Here is a 21,792-nt window from a genome sequence, read left to right on the forward strand (position 1 = left end):
GTCAGTCATAAAAAAAAGCGCCTATCGTTGCGGAAGGACTTTTTCGCGAAATTTCAATCACCAAGTTTCTTCTCCGAATGCGAAAATATTAAGCTGACGCCCACTATTACCACTGTAATAAAATACCGAAAACAGAGCTCTCGCAGAAAACTTAAGTGTTTGTTTCTCCCTCGCGCTGTTCGACAGTGTAACGGTAGGGAAATAGCGTGAATGTGGCTCGATTGATCCTCCGCTAAGCACGTAACAGAGTAGTCATGATGTAGATGCGAAGCGGTTTCGATGCGTTTATTGCACAATACGGCGATCTTCCTTTGTTGTGGTCAGGTGTGGTCGACCGAAGGCTTGACTACGAGGTTATTTGCCCTAACGTTCCCGTGCAGTCTAACGTAGAGCCACTGTAACATCCGTGCACCAGAAGTATTGCTCGATTCGACCCGCCGGGCAAATGGAGCACCACAGCGAGGTCTCTCTCAAATTCTGTCACTTGCTGATAACGCTGTCTCACACGATTACGCGGTATCTCCGTGTCCATCACAGTGGTCACTCATCTGACACAGATCACGCCCCTTATAAACTCCTGGAAATTGAAATAAGAACACCGTGAATTCATTGTCCCAGGAAGGGGAAACTATATTGACACATTCCTGGGGTCAGATACATCACATGATCACACTGACAGAACCACAGGCACATAGACACAGGCAACAGAGCATGCACAATGCCGGCACTAGTACAGTGTATATCCACCTTTCGCAGCAATGCAGGCTGCTATTCTCCCATGGAGACGATCGTAGAGATGCTGGATGTAGTCCTGTGGAACGGCTTGCCATGCCATTTCCACCTGGCGCCTCAGTTGGACCAGCGTTCGTGCTGGACGTGCAGACCGCGTGAGACGACGCTTCATCCAGTCCCAAACATGCACAATGGGGGACAGATCCGGAGATCTTGCTGGCCAGGGTAGTTGACTTACACCTTCTAGAGCACGTTGGGTGGCACGGGATACATGCGGACGTGCATTGTCCTGTTGGAACAGCCCTTGCCGGTCTAGGAATGGTAGAACGATGGGTTCGATGACGGTTTGGATGTACCGTGCACTATTCAGTGTCCCCTCGACGATCACCAGAGGTGTACGGCCAGTGTAGGAGATCGATCCCCACACCATGATGCCGGGTGTTGGCCCTGTGTGCCTCGGTCGTATGCAGTCCTGATTGTGGCGCTCACCTGCACGGCGCCAAACACGCATACAACCATCATTGGCACCAAGGCAGAAGCGACTCTCATCGCTGAAGACGACACGTCTCTATTCGTCCCTCCATTCACGCCTGTCGCGACACCACTGGAGGCGGGCTGCACGATGTTGGGGCGTGATGCGGAAGACGGCCTAACGGTGTGCTGGGAAGTGGCGGTGCGGTCCCCTACGGCACTGCGTAGGATCCTACGGTCTTGGCATGCATCCGTGCGTCGCTGCGGTCCGGTCCCAGGTCGACGGGCACGTGCACCTTCCGCCGGACACTGGCGACAACATCGATGTACTGTGGAGACCTCACGCCCCACGTGTTGAGCAATTCGGCGGTATGTCCACCCAGCCTCCCGCATGCCCACTATACGCCCTCGCTCAAAGTCCGTCAACTGCACATACGGTTCACGTCCACGCTGTCGCGGCATGCTACCAGTGTTAAAGACTGCGATGGAGCTCCGTATGCCACGGCAAACTGGCTGACACTGACGGCGGCGGTGCACAAATGCTGCGCAGCTAGCGCCATTCGACGGCCGACACCGCGGTTCCTGGTGTGTCCGCTGTGCCGTGCGTGTGATCATTGCTTGTACAGCCCTCTCGCAATGTCCGGAGCAAGTATGGTGGGTCTGACACACCGGTGTCAATGTGTTCTTTTTTCCATTTCCAGGAGTGCATATCCTACCAAACCTGATAACAACAATGAACACGAACAACGTGCTGGTCGCTCTACCTGCCACAGGGAATTACACCTCTAACCACTATTGACGTAACCTGCGAAGCTGCTACGTGTACGAAGTTATACTGACATCCGAGCTTGTCTTCTGGGGACTTTACTTTTTTTTTGTCGGGCAGTGTATTTCGTTGTACACCGCGAAATTGACATGAGTTGCTCCTCCACCCCAGCCTTCAACTCCCCCCCCCCTCCCCCGCCCCTCTCCTTCTCCATCCTCGAGAACCTGTGAATGTTTTTGAGATGCCTGGTGATTTGCTCGGAGCAACTGTGGTGCATAGTGCAAGTAGGCGGTACGTGGGAGTGAAATCCCGTGCGTTTGCTGAAAATGTGTCAGCGACGAGTATCAGCGGAGGTTGGCGGCCCGTGGTTCGGTGTTGCGGACTCACTGCATTGTTCTCACTGCGCTGAGTACCCCCGCCTTGAGCGACTCTGTTGAAACCGCACACCGCCGGAAGCGACGCTTTCCGTCCACTGCCTGCAGGCGTTCTGCAGAGCCCGTACACCCACAAGGAGTGCCTCTGACCAGGTAAATGCCAAATTTGCCTTTCTTCAGTCGAGTACATGCAATACTGATCCCCGTGCGTCGGTGACTGGATTTAAAATAACAGTCAAAGTGATCACAAGGTATTCAGTGATCAGTTTTGCTCCCCAGATGTTTCACAGTGGACGGGGGCCAACATGAGTAGTCAAGTCCTTGCCTCGAACGTCAGCCTTCTGATTGCTGTACATGGGCCCCTGTTGGTGGCTCAGTCTGTAGCGTGCCCGCTAACATGTCTACAAGCTGCTGCGACTTCGCCGGCGTGGGTGTACTAACAAACTATGAAGTAAAGAACTGTGACACATATGGCGACCAAAGCTGATCAGTGAATACCTTGTGAACATTTTGACTGTACACACACTAATTTTAAATGTAGTTTTAAACCGGGGGGTTATTAATTCGTTAAGGATGAAAATCGTACACCTTCTTTGAGTCCATCGGTAATGGTGGAATTAAATAGGGTGTTGGCCTACCCTTAGCCTTGATGACAGCTCCCACTCTGTAAGGTAGACGTTCAGTCAGGTGCAGGATGGTTTCTGGGGAATGGCAGCCCATTCTTCACGGAGTGCTGCACTGAGGAGAGGTATCGACGTCGGTCGGTGAGTCCAGGCACGAATTCGGCGTTCCAAAACATCCCAAAGCCCCGGAATTTTACTGTTGGCACCACACACGCTGGCAGATGATGTTCAGCTGGCATTCGCCATAACCACACCCTGATGTCGGATCGCCACATTGTGTACCGTTATCCGTCACTCCATACATCGTTTTTCCACTGTTCAATCGTCCAATGTTTACGCTTCTTACACCGAGCGAGGCGTCGATTGGCATTTACCGGCGTGATGTGTGGCTTATGAGCAGCCGCTCGACTATGAAATCCAAGTTTTCTCACCTCCTGCCTAATAGTCACAGTACTTGTAGTGGATCCTGATGCCGTTTGGAATTCCTGTGTGATGGCCTGGATAGATGTCTGCCCATTACACATTGCGACCCTCTTCAACCGTCAGCGGTCTATTGTCAGTCAACAGACGACGTCTGACTGTACGCTTTTGTGCTGTACGTGTCTCTTCACGTATCCACTTCACTACCACATCGAAAACAGTGGACCTAGGGATGTTAAGGAGTGTGGAAATTTCGGGTACAGACGTACGACACAAGTGACATCCAATCACCTGACTGTGTTCAAAGTCTGTGAGTTTCCCGGAGCGCCCCATTCTGCTCTCTCACGATGTCTAATGACAACTGAGGTCGCTGATATGGAGCACCAGGCAGTAGGTGTCAGCAAAATGCACCCACTATGAAAAATTTATGTTTTTGGTGGCGTTCGTATACTTTTGATCACATAGTGTAGATTCTGTTTTCACAATGCTTTAAGACTAATTTCGCTCAGGCGTAAAAGTAACGTCTTCCCTGTGCCTATGATGGCTTAGACTAACAGTTGTAAACAACAGATGTGCATTCGACAAGTCAGCTGTGGGCAGGCAGTGTGAATTAGTGAACGTGAGGCCGTAGTGTGTGAACATTGTCGTGTCACAAACCACTATGGAGCAACGTCTCTTAATGAAGGAGTATTTGAAGGAGGGAAAAGTGTGTGCAGAGTTTGTCCACACACCCTGACACCTGAAAAAAATAACGACGCATGGACAGCTGCCGCGACTTGGTTGAAATGAAAAATGCGAACGTTTTTGTCTGAAAAAAGTCACTACTGAGGAAACTTGGCACTGTCAATACAAAAATACCATAAAACGACAAAGTATAGAAATTCACTTGAAGCGTCAACGCCTTGACGACATTACCGACATCCAAGAAAATGTGAGGCGCGAGTTGAATATCCCAAAGGGGGACTTTTCGGACATATATACATGGTTGCATGCACTTTCAGTGCGTTGTGGACAAATGTGGGTGTGGCTGGGGAAAGAGAATATCGCCACCATGGCACCTCATATGTGATAGTGTTGACATCGGAACAAGTTTTTTTTTCATTTTAATCTAAGTTTCCTCCGCAGAAAACATACAATCTGCAGTCAAATTCATGTTTTCTGTAAATATATTACGTGTGTGCAATGATGTGTCACAGCGACTTACTTTAGCGCCTAACATCTATCACACACTGAGCAAAAAAAGTATTGCCACATACCTCAGTGGGAAATAACGCACAACTAGACCATCAGATATCAAAACATGTCAGGACAGGCAGCTAAAAATCGGAATAAATTCTCGAAAGGCGACACTTTTTTGGAAATAAAACACCATCAATAAAGCGATTCGTACCAGGAAGGCATTTCTACATGAGAAATAATCTCATGTTTCTATGTGAGGAGCACGATTTATGGAGCTATTCTACAGTCTTGAACGTCTCATCCATAACAGATTTTGCGTGGCTATGACGCCATGAAGAAACATTACATTATTTCTAATCTATGGTTCAAATGGCTCCGAGCACTATGGGACTTAACATCTGAGGTCATCAGTCCCCTAGACTTAAAACTACTTAAACCTAACTAACCTAAGGACATCACACACATCCATGCCCGAGGCAGGATTCGAACCTACGACAGTAACAGCAGCAAGGTTCCAGACTGAAGCGCCTAGAACCGCTCGGCCACAAAGACCGGCTTCTAATCTATGAGTCTTCTATAAACTACGCTATGAATTATTCACACAAACTCATAGTTACTACAAAAGAAAAGTCCGGATCTTTCTAAATATCCCCCAATTTCAGAAGAGCACAATTAACTATGGGGTTCGCTAGGAATCGGAAATAGAGTGGGACAAAATGGTTCAAATGGCTCTGAGCACTATGGGACTCAACTGCTGTGGTCATTAGTCCCCTAGAACTTAGAACTACTTAAACCTAACTAACCTAAGGACATCACACACAACCATGCCCGAGGCAGGATTCGAACCTGCGACCGTAGCAGTCGCACGGTTCCGGACTGCGCGCCTAGAACCGCGAGACCACCGCGGCCGGCAGAGTGGGACAGAGCCAACCCAATTATAATGGTTAGTCGAGGCGACGAGCAAGCAAGGGTGCAGCATTCGCGTGCCGGCATCTCTGCGATCCAGAACGAAACAATTGCAGCCTTCCGAAGAGCTCGCCCACAGATGGCCGGCGGAAAGGTCAGCTGCCGCTTGTGTGCCCTGCTAGGAATCCTTGTGCGTGTCTCTTGGAAACGTAATTTCCAGCGCATAATTGGAACGGCTTCACGCACGGAGAACCAACTCCCTCCTAAGCTACGTATAAGGGGTAGTCGAACGAAAACGAAACCGATGAAAAAGGAGTAAGTAAACTCTTATTTCAAAAGTAATTGCCATTACTGCTAACATGTTTATCCCACTGTGAGGCAAGACGGTCAATGTATAAATGGAAAAATGTTTGCGGATGGCCACGGAACCATGATTGTATGCAGCCGACTCTTCGTCCAAAGAAAATCAATGGTCACGAATGCCCTTCTTCAGGGCTCCAAAAATATGTAAGGGCTTCCCAGCGAAACTTCTGCCGCCTAGCCGAAACAACCTTGGCACGATGTGGGCTGGCATTATTTTAGAAACAGAATGATACCATCCGTCAGGATTCCTGGCCGTTTGAACTTCATGCCTCATTTCAGTTTTATGGAGAGTATCCATGTACAGAATTGCGTTCATTTGTAGAGCCGTGTTCCAGAAACTCAATGAGCAGCGATCCCTGCAGTCTGAGAAAAGGAACATCATTATTTTCAGTGGGTAAGAATCCATGCGATTCCAGTGTTGGTTCTGATGCTCGCTTTCCGGTTCAAAATGATGACACCACGTTTCATCTCCCGCGACATAACAGGACGAGGAACGATATTCCTTAACGTGATACCGTTCAGGGTGCTGCAACTTCTACAGTTTCGTTAGGCTGTGGAAAACGAACTGCGCACAGATTTTCCGGAACTCCAGATGCTCTGCCCTGATGGCGTGAGTGGTGCTGTGGCTGGTACCCAACATGAGGAGGATGAAACTTCCTGGCAGATTAAAACTGTGTGCCGGACCGAGACCCGAACTCGAAAATCTCATTCATGAGGTGAATGTCTTACACCGGCAGCCGTCGATCGTTTATGACGGCAGCAACCACAGCAGCGAAGACAGAATGGTTAATGATGCGATGAGCCTGTCGTGGCCGACTACAGTCTTCCAGTGGTACCCCTCCGATATTGCTTATTCCACGCAAACACATGAGCACGTGACGTACAGTTTTCGCCACACACACGGTAAAGATATGGTCATGAATTTCCCTTCCTGATACTCCTTTCACGGTCAAAAACTGCACCACACTTAGCTGTTGCCGGGTGGGCTGGCCGAGTGGTTTTAGGCGCTATAGTCTGGAGCCGCGGAACCGCTACGGTCGCAGGTTCGAATCCTGTCTCGGGCATGGATGTGTGTGATGTCCTTAGGTTAGTTAGGTTTAATTAGTTCTAAGTTCGAGGCGACTGTTGACCTCAGAAGTTAAGTCGCATAGTGCTCAGAGCCATTTGAACCATTTTGTATTCCGCAAACTTGTATTGCACCATGTTTCCTCTATCGGCGATGCACAGGTATTGACTGGGTTTCACAGCAAAGCGGACAATAAGTGACATCTGGGGATCGTCTGATGTAGTACACGACATCTGGGGATCGTTTGACGTAGTACACGTCATCGTGTCTACCCTGTTGCATACCAGGATAGGGAACTCTCAGACGTTTTTCTTGTTCTATGCAGACATTGACGAGGTACACATCTGAACTGAAACCGTCGTAGAAGGGAAACGATACGATTCCGGACGTAGGTTCTTATTCAAAATAATCTGTACTCACTTCCCTCTACAAGTCCTAGACGTTTGTAAAGGGAATTTCCGACCACCCTTGTACCTCTCTTCCCCCTTATGAGTCCTCTCCCTCCTTTGGTCCCCCCCCCTTTCGTTTTTTCCTCTCCTTCCTCCTTGTTTTTCCCCCTCATCCATCCCCCCCCCCCCCCCTATCTGCCCTTGGCTAGGGAGTGTCATCTTTGTGCCGACATTTTCGTGCAGTGTTTTACAGTGAGTGTTTTACAGTGAGTGTTCAGTGCTGTGTGTCTTTTGGGAAGTGTTGCGAACGGCCATCATACTGTCGCTGGGTGTGATTTTTTTATCTCTTGCGAACAGAAACCAGACTGTCGCCATGTTTTTTTAATTGCATGTCTACTACATTACTTGTCTGATTCCTGTGTATTTTATTAACGTTGCCAACCACTTTGCTTTATGTTCTAACTTTCCACAATTTTCAGCCGTTTTACAATTTAAGTCACCGTTTTATCGCCTGTTTTTCTTGTTTCTTTTCTTCTTACGTTTTTAAAAAGTCTGTAGGCTGTAGAGCGGCGTACTAAGCTGCTGCCAGCACGCCCCCTTCTGAGCAATCGAAATTCAATAAATGAAAAAAAACGACCCTGTGTATTATTTGGGGCTGCTGCGCCTCAGAGTGACTACCGAGTCGCTCTTGGTCTCAGTATCGAAGACCTGGTGCGAGTACTAGAAGGATGAAATGTGGACGCGTCGACGGGCGCTGGCTTGTTAGCAGCCGGTCCATACGCGAGGCGGTGTGCCAGGTGAAATGCCCTCGTTTGCGATGCGGGGCAGCGTCTGCGGAGCCTGTGGAACGCCTCGCCTCACTTTCCTTCCCGGAGGCGTCAGTGAGCTGCCGCAGCCGCAGCAGCAGCTGTTGTACCGCGGCTGTCTGTGGGACCGGGCACTGGGAAGGAAACGCCCATTGTGCGCGTGCGCCGCTTGCGACGCACGCCGGCCTCAGGTTCCCGCACGCATTTCGCACCGCCGGCCCCAGTCCCACATTACAGCGTCGCGTGCGAACCGTCCAATTTCCAAGGCGCCTTCTGACGGCGAAAAGAAAAAGCATGCGAGTCTAGCGAACCGCGTGCAGCTGCGGCTGTAACCGTGCGCGGCAAAAACCTCAAACAAAAACGAAGTTACCAGCAAGTGATGCCGGCTTTATATTTGTGCTGCTCGAAACTCTCCCCAGTTATTGTTGTGTGTCAATTCTCAGGTCGTTGTATAGGCTGTGATAAGTCTCTTCCACACACTTCACGTTCGTACATTCCGTGTGGGGACTACAGGGTGGCGAAATAAAACTGACCTGTAAAATATCACAAGCACTTTAAGATAGGCAACCTAACTTACAATATCAGCACCTGGGGTAGATGAAGTTAGTTGGGTTACCTCTGTTAAGGGGCGTGAGGTACGAGGACTACTTGGAAAGTAAGGTTCGATCGGATGTGAAATGGAAATCACAGAGAAAATCACGAACTCTTTACTTGCAACGGTGAGCCACAATTTTCAGCTCCTTCTAAACCGTAGTCGCCGCTCCGATTTACAAATTTATCGTAGCGTGGCACCAAATTTCCAGTACTCCTTTGATAGAATGTAGCCACCTGTGATTACCATCAATTTCCTACGCTGGCCTCCATCTCCTTTTCTGTGGCAAAATGTTGTCTTCATATTCAGCGATTCTTGTGAGCGAAGAGACGAAAATCAGAGGGAGCTAAGTCCGATCTGTATGGTGGTGACCAAATACTTATATATACTAAGATGGTATCTGTTCTTTCGGACATGTATATATATATATATATAGTTAAGTATATAGTTAGTATTAAATAGTTAAGGCTCACCGGCCACTTGGCCATCATCTTCTTCTTCTGTGCGGATGCACAACAAGGGCCCGAACTCTTACGGGAATAGGCAACGCGCCGCGAGTAATGAGTATAATGAGCGGGGGCGCTACGAATGTAGTGCGGGACAATACGTTGACAATGTGGGTGTCGTCGGAGGCGTGCCAGAGAAGTCCCTGCAGTCGCACTATCCTCTGTGTCCTCGGTGTGTGTCGCGGTGGCTCAGATGGATGCCGGCACGGTAGTTCATCGTGTTTGGTCAGATGGATAGCTGCCCTCTGTGATAAAAAAAACTGAGTTAATCGATCAACAAAGAACTTCTATGGATGTCTTGCGACGTCCGCCCCGACCAGAAGCAGCGAACATTATGAAATTAAAAAAAAAAGAAAAAAAAGATGGATACAGCGTCTGCCATGTAAGCAGGAGATCCCGGGTTCGAGTCCCGGTCAGGGCACACATTTTTATCCGTCCCCGTTGACGTATGTCAACGTCTGTAAGGAGCTAAGGGTTGTCATTTCATTGTAAGATCAAATACTTCCTATCGCTAAAGCTGCAGGAGCGTCTTCGTTGTACCTGCAGTATGCGGCCGTGAATTATCATGAAGAAGGAAGGAGATGACAGTTATTTTATGGGGCTTCATGAAATCAAGCGGATCCCCTCAACAGGGCTTCACACTTGGCAGAAGACACTATTTTCTAGACGTCTTTACAAGCTCACTGTGCACTCAGAAATGAAAAGTGCGATGTGTCGCATGCTAGAGACACTGCGCAACACGAGTGCGCAAAGCTTCACCTGATTTTCGCTGTGGTTTTAACTTCGCATTTCCAGAACGTGATTTTCACTGTGAAGAAGAGTGTGCGCGGTATTGAAACTTCCTGGCTTATTACAGCTGTGTGCCGGACCGGGACTCGAAAATGGGACACTGCTTTCTGCGAGCAATGTTTTTACTGATTGAAGTACGCAAACGAGACTCAGATCCGACCCTCACAGCTACGCCTTTCCCAGTACCCCTTTCTCACCTTAGTACAAACTTCAGGTAACTTATGTTGCTGGATTGGTACTCGTCTGGGAGGAAGGATGTTGCAGAGAAATAGCTTAGCCTCAGTCTAAGGGGCTGTGCCCAGAATAACTCAATTAGCACATTGCTTCGCTAAAGGCAAGGTTCCAAGTCGCTTCACAGCTGTAATCTGACAGGAAGTGTCTTCAAGATTTCGCAGCGGATAGAACCTTGCCTCATCCTTCGGGAGTGAGCCTTCGACAGTAATGTCAAGAAGATGGCCGTAAACAATGGTAACGGACGCATGCTACGTGATGTGCTGCATTCATGTCAGTTGATACTCCACGATAAACAGAGAAATGGCAGTTCTATTTCTAATTTGAGACTATCACTAACGACAATTTTGTCAGGATGTGTGCGTGTAACAGTGGTATGCGGCAGAAACAAGGCTCCTAGTAGTAATAATGTGTGTTACGTTCGTGACAGGGAAATGGTTTTCAGTAGAAATTTGTACAAATCCGAGGATCATGTGGATGACTACCATCCATACAAAGATCCTGTATACATTACTGAATGGAAATTCTCTTCGAAACTTGTTGCTAATCAGTAAGGCCAGTTAGAGAACATATCCCCACATAAGCGACTTTTCATTTGACGCCCCACCTCCTACCTTTATATTTTCCTCGTACACTTCCATCTCTGTCAGTTTTTGGTGCTTACTGTGATACTGACTGCACACAAATGTTCATGGCTTGTGTCGATTGTGGCTTAAATTGGCCCCTACTAATCTGGAAAATGTGAATAATTCATTAAAGGAGTAAACACTGTTAAGTTTTACCTCTTACGATGTAGTAGGATTGAAGCAAAAAAACAAAAAAAAAAAGAGACTGGATGCACTTGCACGGTTGGTGATGTTTCGTATTTAGGTTGGCACTTTTTATACTGCTGTGCATTTGCGTTCCATGTACTTCAATTCAGAAAAACTTCACACAAGTTGGCTTTATAGTCATTTTACTTTGATTTCATCTCTTTTGAATTCAGCACTAACTTTTTGTGTGTTCATTTGTTTTTCCTGTTGTTGTGAGTCTGTTCAGAAACGTTGCATTGACGAGGTCGTGAACTTCACAAACGACACGAGAAACAAATGAAACACAAACACACAAAGCTGAATACGTAACACGTGAAATCACAAAGTTTCTATGACTACCACCTTTATGAGTTTTACAGAAGTGAAGTGAACTGAAGTTTACGTTTTACAGAAGTGAAGTGAACTGAAGTGCATAGAACGAAAATTCAGAAAAAGAAAAAGTGGGTTTCTGAATGCCGAAAAATCACTAAACCTATGCTAATAATGAGGGAAAAACTTGTCTAGTGTGAAACATGTAAATTGATAATAAACACGGCAGTTGATTGTGAACAAAAAACATAAGAAAAGCAGTTTTTAATCTATAATTAAAAAAACGTAGAAACGTGTTATGTAGATTGAATCTGCAGAACCATCACTGATGATGCTTTGTAAATGGAAGCGAAACAGGTTTTGTGAAAAACTCACTTAAATTGTAGTATGTTTGAGACGGAAAAAACTCTATGTAAGTGTGGCTTATGCATTATAATGGACGTACTATGTGTTACATGTTAAGTAACTTATCAACAATGGGACCTTACCATTGAAATTCTAGATTCCCTGCAGAAGCGCCTTGACGCACGCAACCCGCAGCACGGCCTAGACCCACGCCTGCGTTCGCTGCTTGCTGGCCACCCGCCACGTTCCGTCATTTACATCACAATGCTGCCCACGGACAATGGCGGCCTCCTTACTCTCAGCCTGGTCCTTTGTGGCCAAGGCCAATTTAAGGCCCAGCATCCTTTTTAATTCGTCTGCGTCTCCAAATATGTACGAAATTACTCCCTATTTTCTGACGACGACCACCAGATCGTTCAAGCTAAAAATTACCGTACACATTCATAACACCTACAATTCATGCCCTATCATAAATTAGATCAATGTTACGTGATTCGGCAGCAGTGCACTGGTAAAATGAGGTGAAGAGGATCATGTGGGGTAAAGCGGATCGAAGACACTGTACTAAATCGCTGCAATTTTGGTGACGAGATACACAGATATTGAAATGTACTTTGATGCCTACGAGCTGTTTGTTTGTTATCTGTCTCATGAGCAACACAAGAACCTAAAATTGCGGCTTCCATAAGTGATTATTATCGTAGGGTGCCTATACAGATTTGTGATTTCAACGAAAATAAAATGTTGGAGCACCCACAGTAGCCTAGCTACATTTATTTTCCTGTAGAATTGTCTCAAAGCAATAAGGTATCAGAAATGTACATGAATCTTTCATCAGTATAGGTTATTTTTTCGTTACTGTGCCAAATATAATGTTTTCCTAATTTCATATGTTAACAGGATCATGCCCCGAAAATATATAAAGAGGCTCGGAGCAGAGGTAAAAAGGATTTAGAATGAAACTTTTTTGCACGAAGGAGTGAGAAAAGTAAATATCAATTAAACTACCGTATGAAAAGTGTTTGAAACTAATTATGACACAGGAGAGAGTGTTCTCATCTCTTTCACAGTATCAACTGAGGTAGATATTACGTAGGAAAAAGACTGGAGGCAGGTAAAGCCACTGCAGTAATCATTTTTTAAGGAAGAAGGGGATACGAATTATACACATTTTGTGTACGCTAGTGTTGCTAACATGCAAATAGCTTACTTACAAAACAAAACTAAAAGGTAAAGGCGAACGTGAACATTTGAGTAGGGGCCAATATTCTTAGGCATCAAAGCGACCAAAGTGGAGAAGACAGAATTATCGCATTGCTATATGTGATGCGATAACATTGCTATGTTGTTGGCCTTATGTTCAAGTTCTGAAGAGTACCAGTAGTAGTCATCTCACTATGTCTTCAATTGTAACTTTAATATCAAAGATATTTTTTTATTTAAATTTTTCTTCCAGAAAGTCTTACAGCCTGCCTCTTTACACCTTGGATCTGGTAAACCGGTTTAAACACGAAAATATATAGGTGATCCACTTCAACCTAAGTAGCAGTGAAAAGTGGCGGAGAAGTGTAGAATTTTTTTGTTGGTTACCGTGTCCTGTAAAAATATAATCTTGTGGGCATCTGTAAGATAATTAATGGAAATGCCAGATTTTTTTACAGATTCTCATTAATCATCAGTGTAATCATTTTGTAACAAAACTTCAAATTTTGATCAACTTTACCCCAATTTGCGGGAAGGAAATGAACTGAATAGAATTCTTTCATCTCTGAGGCAAAAGTAATCTCAACCACTCCAAACTGGTTCAGTCCCATCTATATCTTTCTGCGTCTACAATTTGTAAGCGTCCTTACGGTGTGTGACGCAAGATATTTTGTGTGCCATCGTTATTTTCCCCTTCCCTGTTACTGTCGGGAATGGTTCGCAGCATAACGTTTGCTCCTATGTCTCCGCGTAAGCTCAAAGGAAAGAGTGAGCAATATACTGGTCGACTCTTCTAGCACTCTGAACTTGAACAGTAAACCACACTGCGATGCAGAATGCATCACTTGCAGCGTCTGCCACTAGAATTGGCTGAACACCTGAGTAACACTTTCGTGCTTACTGGATGAACCTGTAACAAAACGGGCTGATCTTCTTTGGGTCATCTATCATTCCTATCTGGTACGGATCCCAAACTGACGAGCAATATTCAAATATTGGTCGAACGATCTATCTCCTTTCTGGATTGGCTGTACATGCAGACGATTCTTGCAGTGGGTCTGTCTGGTATCTACCTTACCTTTGAATAGTTTTATGTGTTTGTCCATTTTAAATCATTCGTACGTGCCCTCCTATATATGTTATGAATGTGCTTCTATTGATTGTTCTGCGGTCGTGTAACGACACTATAATGGATCTAAATGTTTATTTATGCGCAGTGTGTTACTTTCGTTTATATTGTGACTAACTGCCAATTCCTACACCTTGCGTCGCTCTTCTGCACGTCTTCCGGGATTTCTCTATAGTTTTCTAGTGTTGCGACTTCTTTGTACACAGCATTATAACCAGCGAAAAACCACACGGAAGTTCCGACAGTATCCACTAACTCACTTATACGAGGGCGTGCCAAGGAGTAATGCATCAGAATATTTTATGTAAAAACTCATACAGCTTTTTAATTATGACAAACTTTATTATCATTATACTTCTTCATTCTTCTCAACACTGTTACCGTGACGACAAATGCATTTCTTCCAACGAGAGATTGGTTTATTGATTCCGCCACTGTAGAATGTTTGACTTCGTTGACGGAGCCACAACCTCACATCTGCAACCACCGCTTCATCATCGGAATGAAGTCTTTGAAGGTGTTATTTAAACTTGGGAAACACGAAAATCAGATGGGATGAAGCCGGTATTGTATGCACGATGATCGGTGACAGGGAGCCCAAGCCGTTAGCTAGTTCCAGATGTCGTAGCGCTCGTATACGGTCTGGCATTGTTATACTGAAAAAGAGGGTCATCCACGTGTGGAAAAACTCTTTGAATTGGAAACTTGATTACAGCGAGTGGTTTCCCACGGACCGCCATACTTACGTTACCCACCGCCACGTTACACGTTATAATACGGAGCCCTGTAGGAGCCCTGTAGCAGAGGGTTGCAAATATGTAGGCGAGGAGGATAAAAATGTAGAATGTTAGTAAGGTTCGTTTTATTTAAACAGCTGTCAGAGTTTTCACGTAGAAAGTTCGGAGGCTATGCTTTTCAGCAAGCCTTCGTATTATGGAATTTATGGAATTTAATTATCCTGTAACCCTTTCTTGGGGTACGCCAGACGCTACTTTTATGTCTGACGTTTTCTCTCCTTTGAAAATGACGTGCTGTGCTCTGTTGGCTAGAAAAACGCTGTTAAAAAAAGATGTTAATACAGAGTATCAGTTGTATTATAGTGTTAGTGGTCTGCTGCTTAATACAGTCAGATCGATTAAATATGTCGTCGCAACGACGCGAAACCACATGAAATGGAACGAGTAAGTAAATTCGGTTGTTGTGAAGGCAAGTTCTTAGCTCCCCCTTACTGGGAAAATTCTACAAAATTGGAGATTTTCTGTAAAGGAAACTGCATACACAATACTTGTATGATCCATTATTCTGTACTGCTGGAATGTTTGGCATTCACATCTTTGCAGTCGCAAATGAAGGGAGGGAAAAACGACTATATCCTTCCGTATAAACACTTAATTCTCTTATCTTGTCTTAGGTGATGTGTGTTGGTGGTATTAGGTTCGTTCTACAGTCTGTCACAAATGCCGGTTCCTTAAATTTTCACAATAGTGTTGCGCAAAAAGAACTTCTTCCCTCCATGGATTCTCATTCGAATTCACACAGTATTTCAGTAATCTTGATCGAACCTGCTAGTAACAAATCTAGCAGCAGGCTTCTCAACTGCAACAATGTCTTTCTTTAATCCGATCTGGTGGGGAACTCACACACGAGCAGTTCTCAAGAATGGGTCACAAAAGTTTTCTATACGCAGTCCTCTATGAAGTTGAGCTATACTCTTCTAAAGTTCTCCCCATAAACCAAAGTCGACAATTCGCCTACCCTACAACCGCCACTACGTTTTCATTCCATTTCAAGTCGCTTTCAACGCCATTAATAATATTGTATTCGAACATTATAGGATTGTTTTTAATACCCTTCTCTATTAATTTATATTTTTCTTTATTTATAGCAGACTGCCATTCATCACACCAAACAGAAATTCTTACCAGTTCATTCTGTATCTTCGCAGTCACCCAACGTACAATACAGTGCACAGTCGTCAGCCTACAGCCGCAGATTACTGCTCATCCTGTACGTCAGGTCGTTTAAGTACATAGAGAACAGTAGCGGTCCTGACACACATCGCTGTGGCTTCCCTGACGATATTCGTGTCTCTAATGAACACTCGCTGTCCTGGGCAACGTACTTTCTATTACTTAACAAATAATCGAGCCAGTCCGTATGCTCGGACCTTGGTTAACAGCCTACAGTGTGGCACCGTGTCGGACGCTTTGCCCTTCATCCATGGTTCTCAGGATGTAGTGCGAGAAAAGGGCAATCTGAGTTTCGGACAGTCAACTGTAAGTGCTAAATGCCGCAAGCGTTTTCTCTGACTTCCAAGGGCACACCTGACTCTTCCAGTTCGGCTGGCAGAGTCCGAAAAAGGGCCGCGGCATATGTGGTGAATGGAGCCTGCTTATGGGGGTACAGGTTTCCTCTCAACGGCAGACACAGTGAAACACCCAGTTCAATCAGAATGCGACACGCAACTAGATTCCAGAGCGATGGTAATATTCCATACAGACATATCCTTCGAATCTATAAAGGCGAGAGAGCCCACAAACAAATACGTTTGACCAGAATTTTCTTCACTGAATTAAGAATTTCACGTGTAACGGTTCCATTACAGCACTTTGTCACTAAAATAGACCACCGAGCAATGCTTAGATGTCGTCATGTGGCGGTACTGATCAGATATCGCCTGCGAACTTCAGATGTCTTGCAAAATAATGGATCATAGTATGTTTCCAACATAATGAAGGCAAGGAAAGCTCTGTAAACGCATAACAAAAGATTGCTGTGTGTTATTAGAGCTGAACTTTACGAATTCATTATCACCAAAACCACTCTTAGGCGCCGATACCTTGTCGCATGTGAATAAGTGACTTCAGTCAACGAATCATCCCTAAGGAGTCAGGGATGGACAAATAGATGGACGGCAGAGCGTGAACTAGCAATTATGAATGGAATCTACCAAACCATCGTCACCTGGCAAACTGTTCCAATTACACGAAAATGCCGCTGCACGCCCAGTAAAACAGTCTAATTATTATGAGCGTTATTACGTAAACTGGCTGTTCTTTCTCGCCAGCCCTTAATTTGCCTTACTGTAGTTGCGTATTTTCAATTACTGTTGTGTTTCTTCCAACATAAGACAACTTGTGTTTCAGGTTAGCTGCCCGTTTAATGCTCTCTATTTGCTAACGAAAAGTGCCACACGCGCCGTTTACAATAGACGTTCGACACATGAGAGCCAAAGCTGACACCCGATTTCATAATTCATCAACAGAAGAGACTGAACTGCCGCTGTACAGGAGGATTCAAAAGGTTACGCTCTTGTTAAAGGACGTGCTAGAGAATTCGAAAAACAATAATTCTGGAATAGGAACTTTAATATTGCTAGAGATCCTGAGCCAGTGAAAGATTTGGAATGTCAGAAACATTAAGGACAACCAGTGCACACGCGCTTTAACTTCGCCAGAGTCAATGCAGTGTCTAATCAAAACTGTCGTACATTACAGCGGGCGATCACCACATTCAAGACTAGCATGACACCTTTGTGGAAAATTCTGGCACCCTCTACCAAGCGCAACACTCATCCAACGAACCTCATCAGACACTGCCAGTTTCCTGGTAAGAAGTGTGTCTACATCAGGAATTTGTACCGCGTACATGAGACTTCTGATGTACCCCCCCCCCCCCCACCCCACCCCCAAAAAAATAATGAAGCATCAGATCAGGGGGCCTATGCAGTTCTACCTCCCTTCCAATCCAACGCCTGGGATATGTGCCACCGTCTACGTCTGTACGTCACCTATTTGCACGGAAAATTTTTCGGTGCTTCGTCTAGTTGCACCCAAACGTACTTATACGGAAATAGTACATTATCTTTCCTGTACATTGATTGTCCTTGTTGTACCTCACATTCCAAAGACTTCACTGATTCAGGATTACTTCAAACACCATAACCGGCTGGTCCAAAGTTGCTGAATTTCGGCTCCTGTGTCAGCTACTTCTATTTGTACACATTATTTTGGATAACTCTGTATTACTGTTACCCGTTTACATTTCATCAAGAAAAGGCCACCAGTTTCATTCAAATCAGTGTACAGTCTACGAGTTCTTACGCGGTACACTGCTGCGCAGTTTGAAATACTTACAAAGTGGTACGCAAGTATACAGTAAAAACTGTTGTGACCTGTGAGAACGCGTGTAGACTTCTGTTCTGTAGCAAGTCATCCAGGTCTGAAAGTGAGTGCCTTGTAAGCTTCAATCCACAGCGCAAAGTTTTGCTTACGTCACTGCGTCAAAATCCCGTCACCTTCTATAACGTCAACGGGGTAATGCTGTTACCACTGAACTCGCTAATTATCTAGTAGCTGTAACACTGACATGTAGAAAGCTAGGAGATGTTCAACTGAGCTGACGGTTTTTGTAAACGGTACAGAGTTGTAAACGTAACGATTGTATTACGATCAATAAAATGCTACCTTGCTGAGAGGGACCTGGGTGAACGGCACACTGTATATCCGGGAGGAAAGTTCGACGCTTTACGACAAGTCTAAACAAGCTATCTATTTGTACGCCACCTGAACAAAGCGCTACGTAGAACTGACTAGGTAACTTGGCGACATCGTAGAAGGCACTGTTCACAACTTTCTTCAAGGTGATACCACGGAATGCGTGAAAGACACATTCCTTTCACGTACTCAATACGTCACATAACCGATACAGCAATAATTTACACAAATACATCTCTTGTCAGTTTCTGTCCCCGTGAGAAGCATTCCCCTCAACATAAACTGTATAAATAATTGGAAAAGCCCTCTTTATCCTAATCGTTCATCGACAAGAAGAAAACTGCACCAAACGTAAAACTAATAATAAAAGCAACACAAATCATAACACGCTCGAAATTGAGCACCCTAGTATTTGAAATACGGCAAACCTAATTTTGGTTCATACCCAGGTCGGTACAGACACTATTACTTGCTAATATTTAAAGCAGGTGAAAAATTTACGACAATGAACCTGAGACAAATACTAATTTGCGAGATCAAGACTAAATATTACGTGATGATAAACGAGTAACTAGGGAACTTACATCGCTTGCGGCAAAAAGTACCAAGGCTTGCATATGGATAGAAAAACATTTTTTTTAGGAGTTTTAACTAAAGGACAAGCCGCTGTATTCCGAGATAGATGACTATTAACGACCGTTGTTCTAACAGTCGTCTATATAGACGTGCAATAGTAATCAGGCCACTTGTTCGTCGCAATGTGATGGAGTTCAACAGTTGTCTTAAGAAATTCCGGAATAGACCACCGTCCTTGCCTGAGTGTGATGTGACACGCATTTAAATTTGTGTATAGTCAATTGCTTGGTTGTTTTTCCATCTCCCCCTCAGTATCACAACACCTAACCAGAGAAACTACCGTACACTCAGAACTAAGTCAATACAACTCAATAAAAGTTGGCACACAAGAGTTTCGTGCCTTTGGATATAATGTTTGTTAAGTGTTTCTGCAAATCGGTGGTAAAACACAGTCTACGTGTTCAGAAGTTTTGGGTACGAGACTATTGTGAATAATTTGAAAGATGCGTTGACAGAAGTAAAGCTTACAATAAATACTTGCACAATGTTGCAGTTCATTGCATTTCAGCACAGTGAAATACTTGTGAATTTAAAAAAAATCTCTGCGTGCTCCTAGAATTGTTATCAGTCTCTTATTACTTCTTTCGCCTCTGGCCATATTTGCTGATGTGAAAAATTCCGAGTTGAATCGTGGTGCGTAGTCCACGACAGACTGTAGTTTCTCCTGTAGTCCCTCCCGCCCCCCTCCCCATAACTGGTTGCATAAATCAGTTCAAAGATCAGAGAAAGCCAACGCCATATCACGTCCAAAAGCACAATGACTAGTAAAGCAATTTAGTATTCAGACTAAACTTTCAGTTGATGAAAAACTTAACTAGGACCGTAGAAGAACATACCTCAAATTACGTGTTAGAATCACATCAACAAAGTGGTCATTACGAATGTAGTGCTTAGACGAATATGAGGCCTCGTGATTGCAGGAACCGCCCTAACATTCTCGTGGAATGAGTTACAGACAGCGTACAAAATCTAGAGTTTTGCGACCGTCATTAAACGCGTTGCCTGCCGAATGCAATAAACCACTGCGGTTAAAAGTTACGTTGCGGACCCCTCGCGTTTTGCATTTTTTATAGATTATGTGCGACTTACGTACGTAATCTGCATCGAGATACTGTTGTATAAAATAGGTTTACTGAAGAAATTTAGGAAACCCATTGAAATCCATCGACATGATAACAGTTTTAACAAGAAATAATAAAGCCACAAGATAAAGGGCTCCTGGATTGCCGTGCTGCAACGAGCGGCCATTACAGGTAACAAGGGAAAGATACAGCGGTAATAAACTGTAGAAAGCCCCCAGAGTTTGGAGGAGGAAGTACATACAATCTCCAATCCGCCGAATCTTCGACAACACCATCCACTCGTGTTGGCGAAAAGTCAGAAAAATCAATAAATAAACTTTGGCCAAAGATCGCGCGACGAAATCTAGTAGGCAACACAGAAACAAGTGGGCGCAAAAGACTCAACAACTTGAAAATTCCTAATTTATCTTTCAGTTTTAGTTTTTATAATGACAAGTGTCCGTAATATTGCAATATGATAACGTAGATATCGGGCTATGCTACTGTTCAATCTGTTATCACATTTTTTTTTCTTTTTGCAGTGATATTCATTGTTGTAGCCAAAGCACGACCAAATCACTTTGTCACCACAAGAAAGATTTTTGTGAAATCCACAATCATATTCTAGCCTCATTCCAGACTGTTGAGGGCAATCCATCAAAACATTTTAATCTCGTTTTCTACTGTGACGTACTCACAAACCAAAACACATTTCTAAATCATACTGTAGCTACGATGGTACAAACAATTTGCACTGAGCCTATCTAATTCATTCTCGTACGAAGGGCTGCCTCGTCGCTGACACAGCTTCATTCTGGTAGTGGAACACGATTTATACGTTGTTCTGTGAATGTCACTTCCACGATTGTTATTTTTTTTATATACGACACAGGCTGGAAAAGAATTTGACAACTGCGTGCACGCTGGACGAGACGTACCTGAGTTCGCTGCCTCATGGTGAGTCGTAGGAGAGCGTGTCGAGAATCTGGAGCGAGCGGCGTCGAGTCCGCGGCAGACAGTGAAGTAGTGGCGCGCGCGACTGACGGTCGCTTTATAAGGCCGCGCACACAGTGAGAGCGGCCCCGGGCCGAGCGTAACGCGCCCCGCTTCGGCCGGCATACCCACCGTTGGTGGTGACTCTTCCCTTCGGTGGGTCCGACGCACAGTCTTGGCATCAACCTTATGCAAACGACGACGTCATTATTACGACTGCAGACCTTGCTGTCATCTTGTCCTAACGAAACTTGGTACGTATACCACTTACTGTAGGAAAAGAAACCCTGTGGCGGTGATAACCACCTATCTACCAAATGGGTGCCAACGTCGTTGTCGCAGTGGTAACATCGGTTCCCGTCACATCACTCAAGTTAAGCGCTGTCGGGCTTGGCTAGAACTTGGATGGGTTATGGTTCGAGTCTACCGAGCGCTGTTGGCAAGTGGGGTGCACTCATCGCTTACCAAGCCAGCTGAGGCGCTAATTGACTGACATATTGCGACTCCGATCACGAAAGCTGACAAAGTTGGGAGAACGGTGTACTAACCACATATCCCTCCATATCCGAATCTTGTGGCGTCTATCGTCTGAGGA

At 45.1% G+C, this 21,792-nt stretch overlaps 1 protein-coding gene across 2 annotated transcripts in view; it reads right to left on the bottom strand.

Moving 5' to 3' along the window:
- The window catches only part of LOC126336595 (E1A-binding protein p400-like), a 161,086-nt gene extending 139,857 nt beyond the window's left edge, over positions 1–21,229 (bottom strand). Inside the window, exon 1 of one of the 2 annotated variants that reach the window (XM_050000460.1) lies at positions 21,143–21,229. In XM_050000460.1, coding sequence (XP_049856417.1) covers positions 21,143–21,160 — 18 coding nt within the window. In that variant the 5' untranslated portion in view covers positions 21,161–21,229. The remainder of the gene's footprint in view (positions 1–21,142) is intronic. The other variant, XM_050000459.1, reaches the window with a different exon arrangement.
- Positions 21,230–21,792: the final 563 nt, after the last annotated feature.

Source organism: Schistocerca gregaria, chromosome 2, assembly GCF_023897955.1.
Source record: "Schistocerca gregaria isolate iqSchGreg1 chromosome 2, iqSchGreg1.2, whole genome shotgun sequence".
NCBI lineage: Eukaryota > Metazoa > Arthropoda > Insecta > Orthoptera > Acrididae > Schistocerca > Schistocerca gregaria.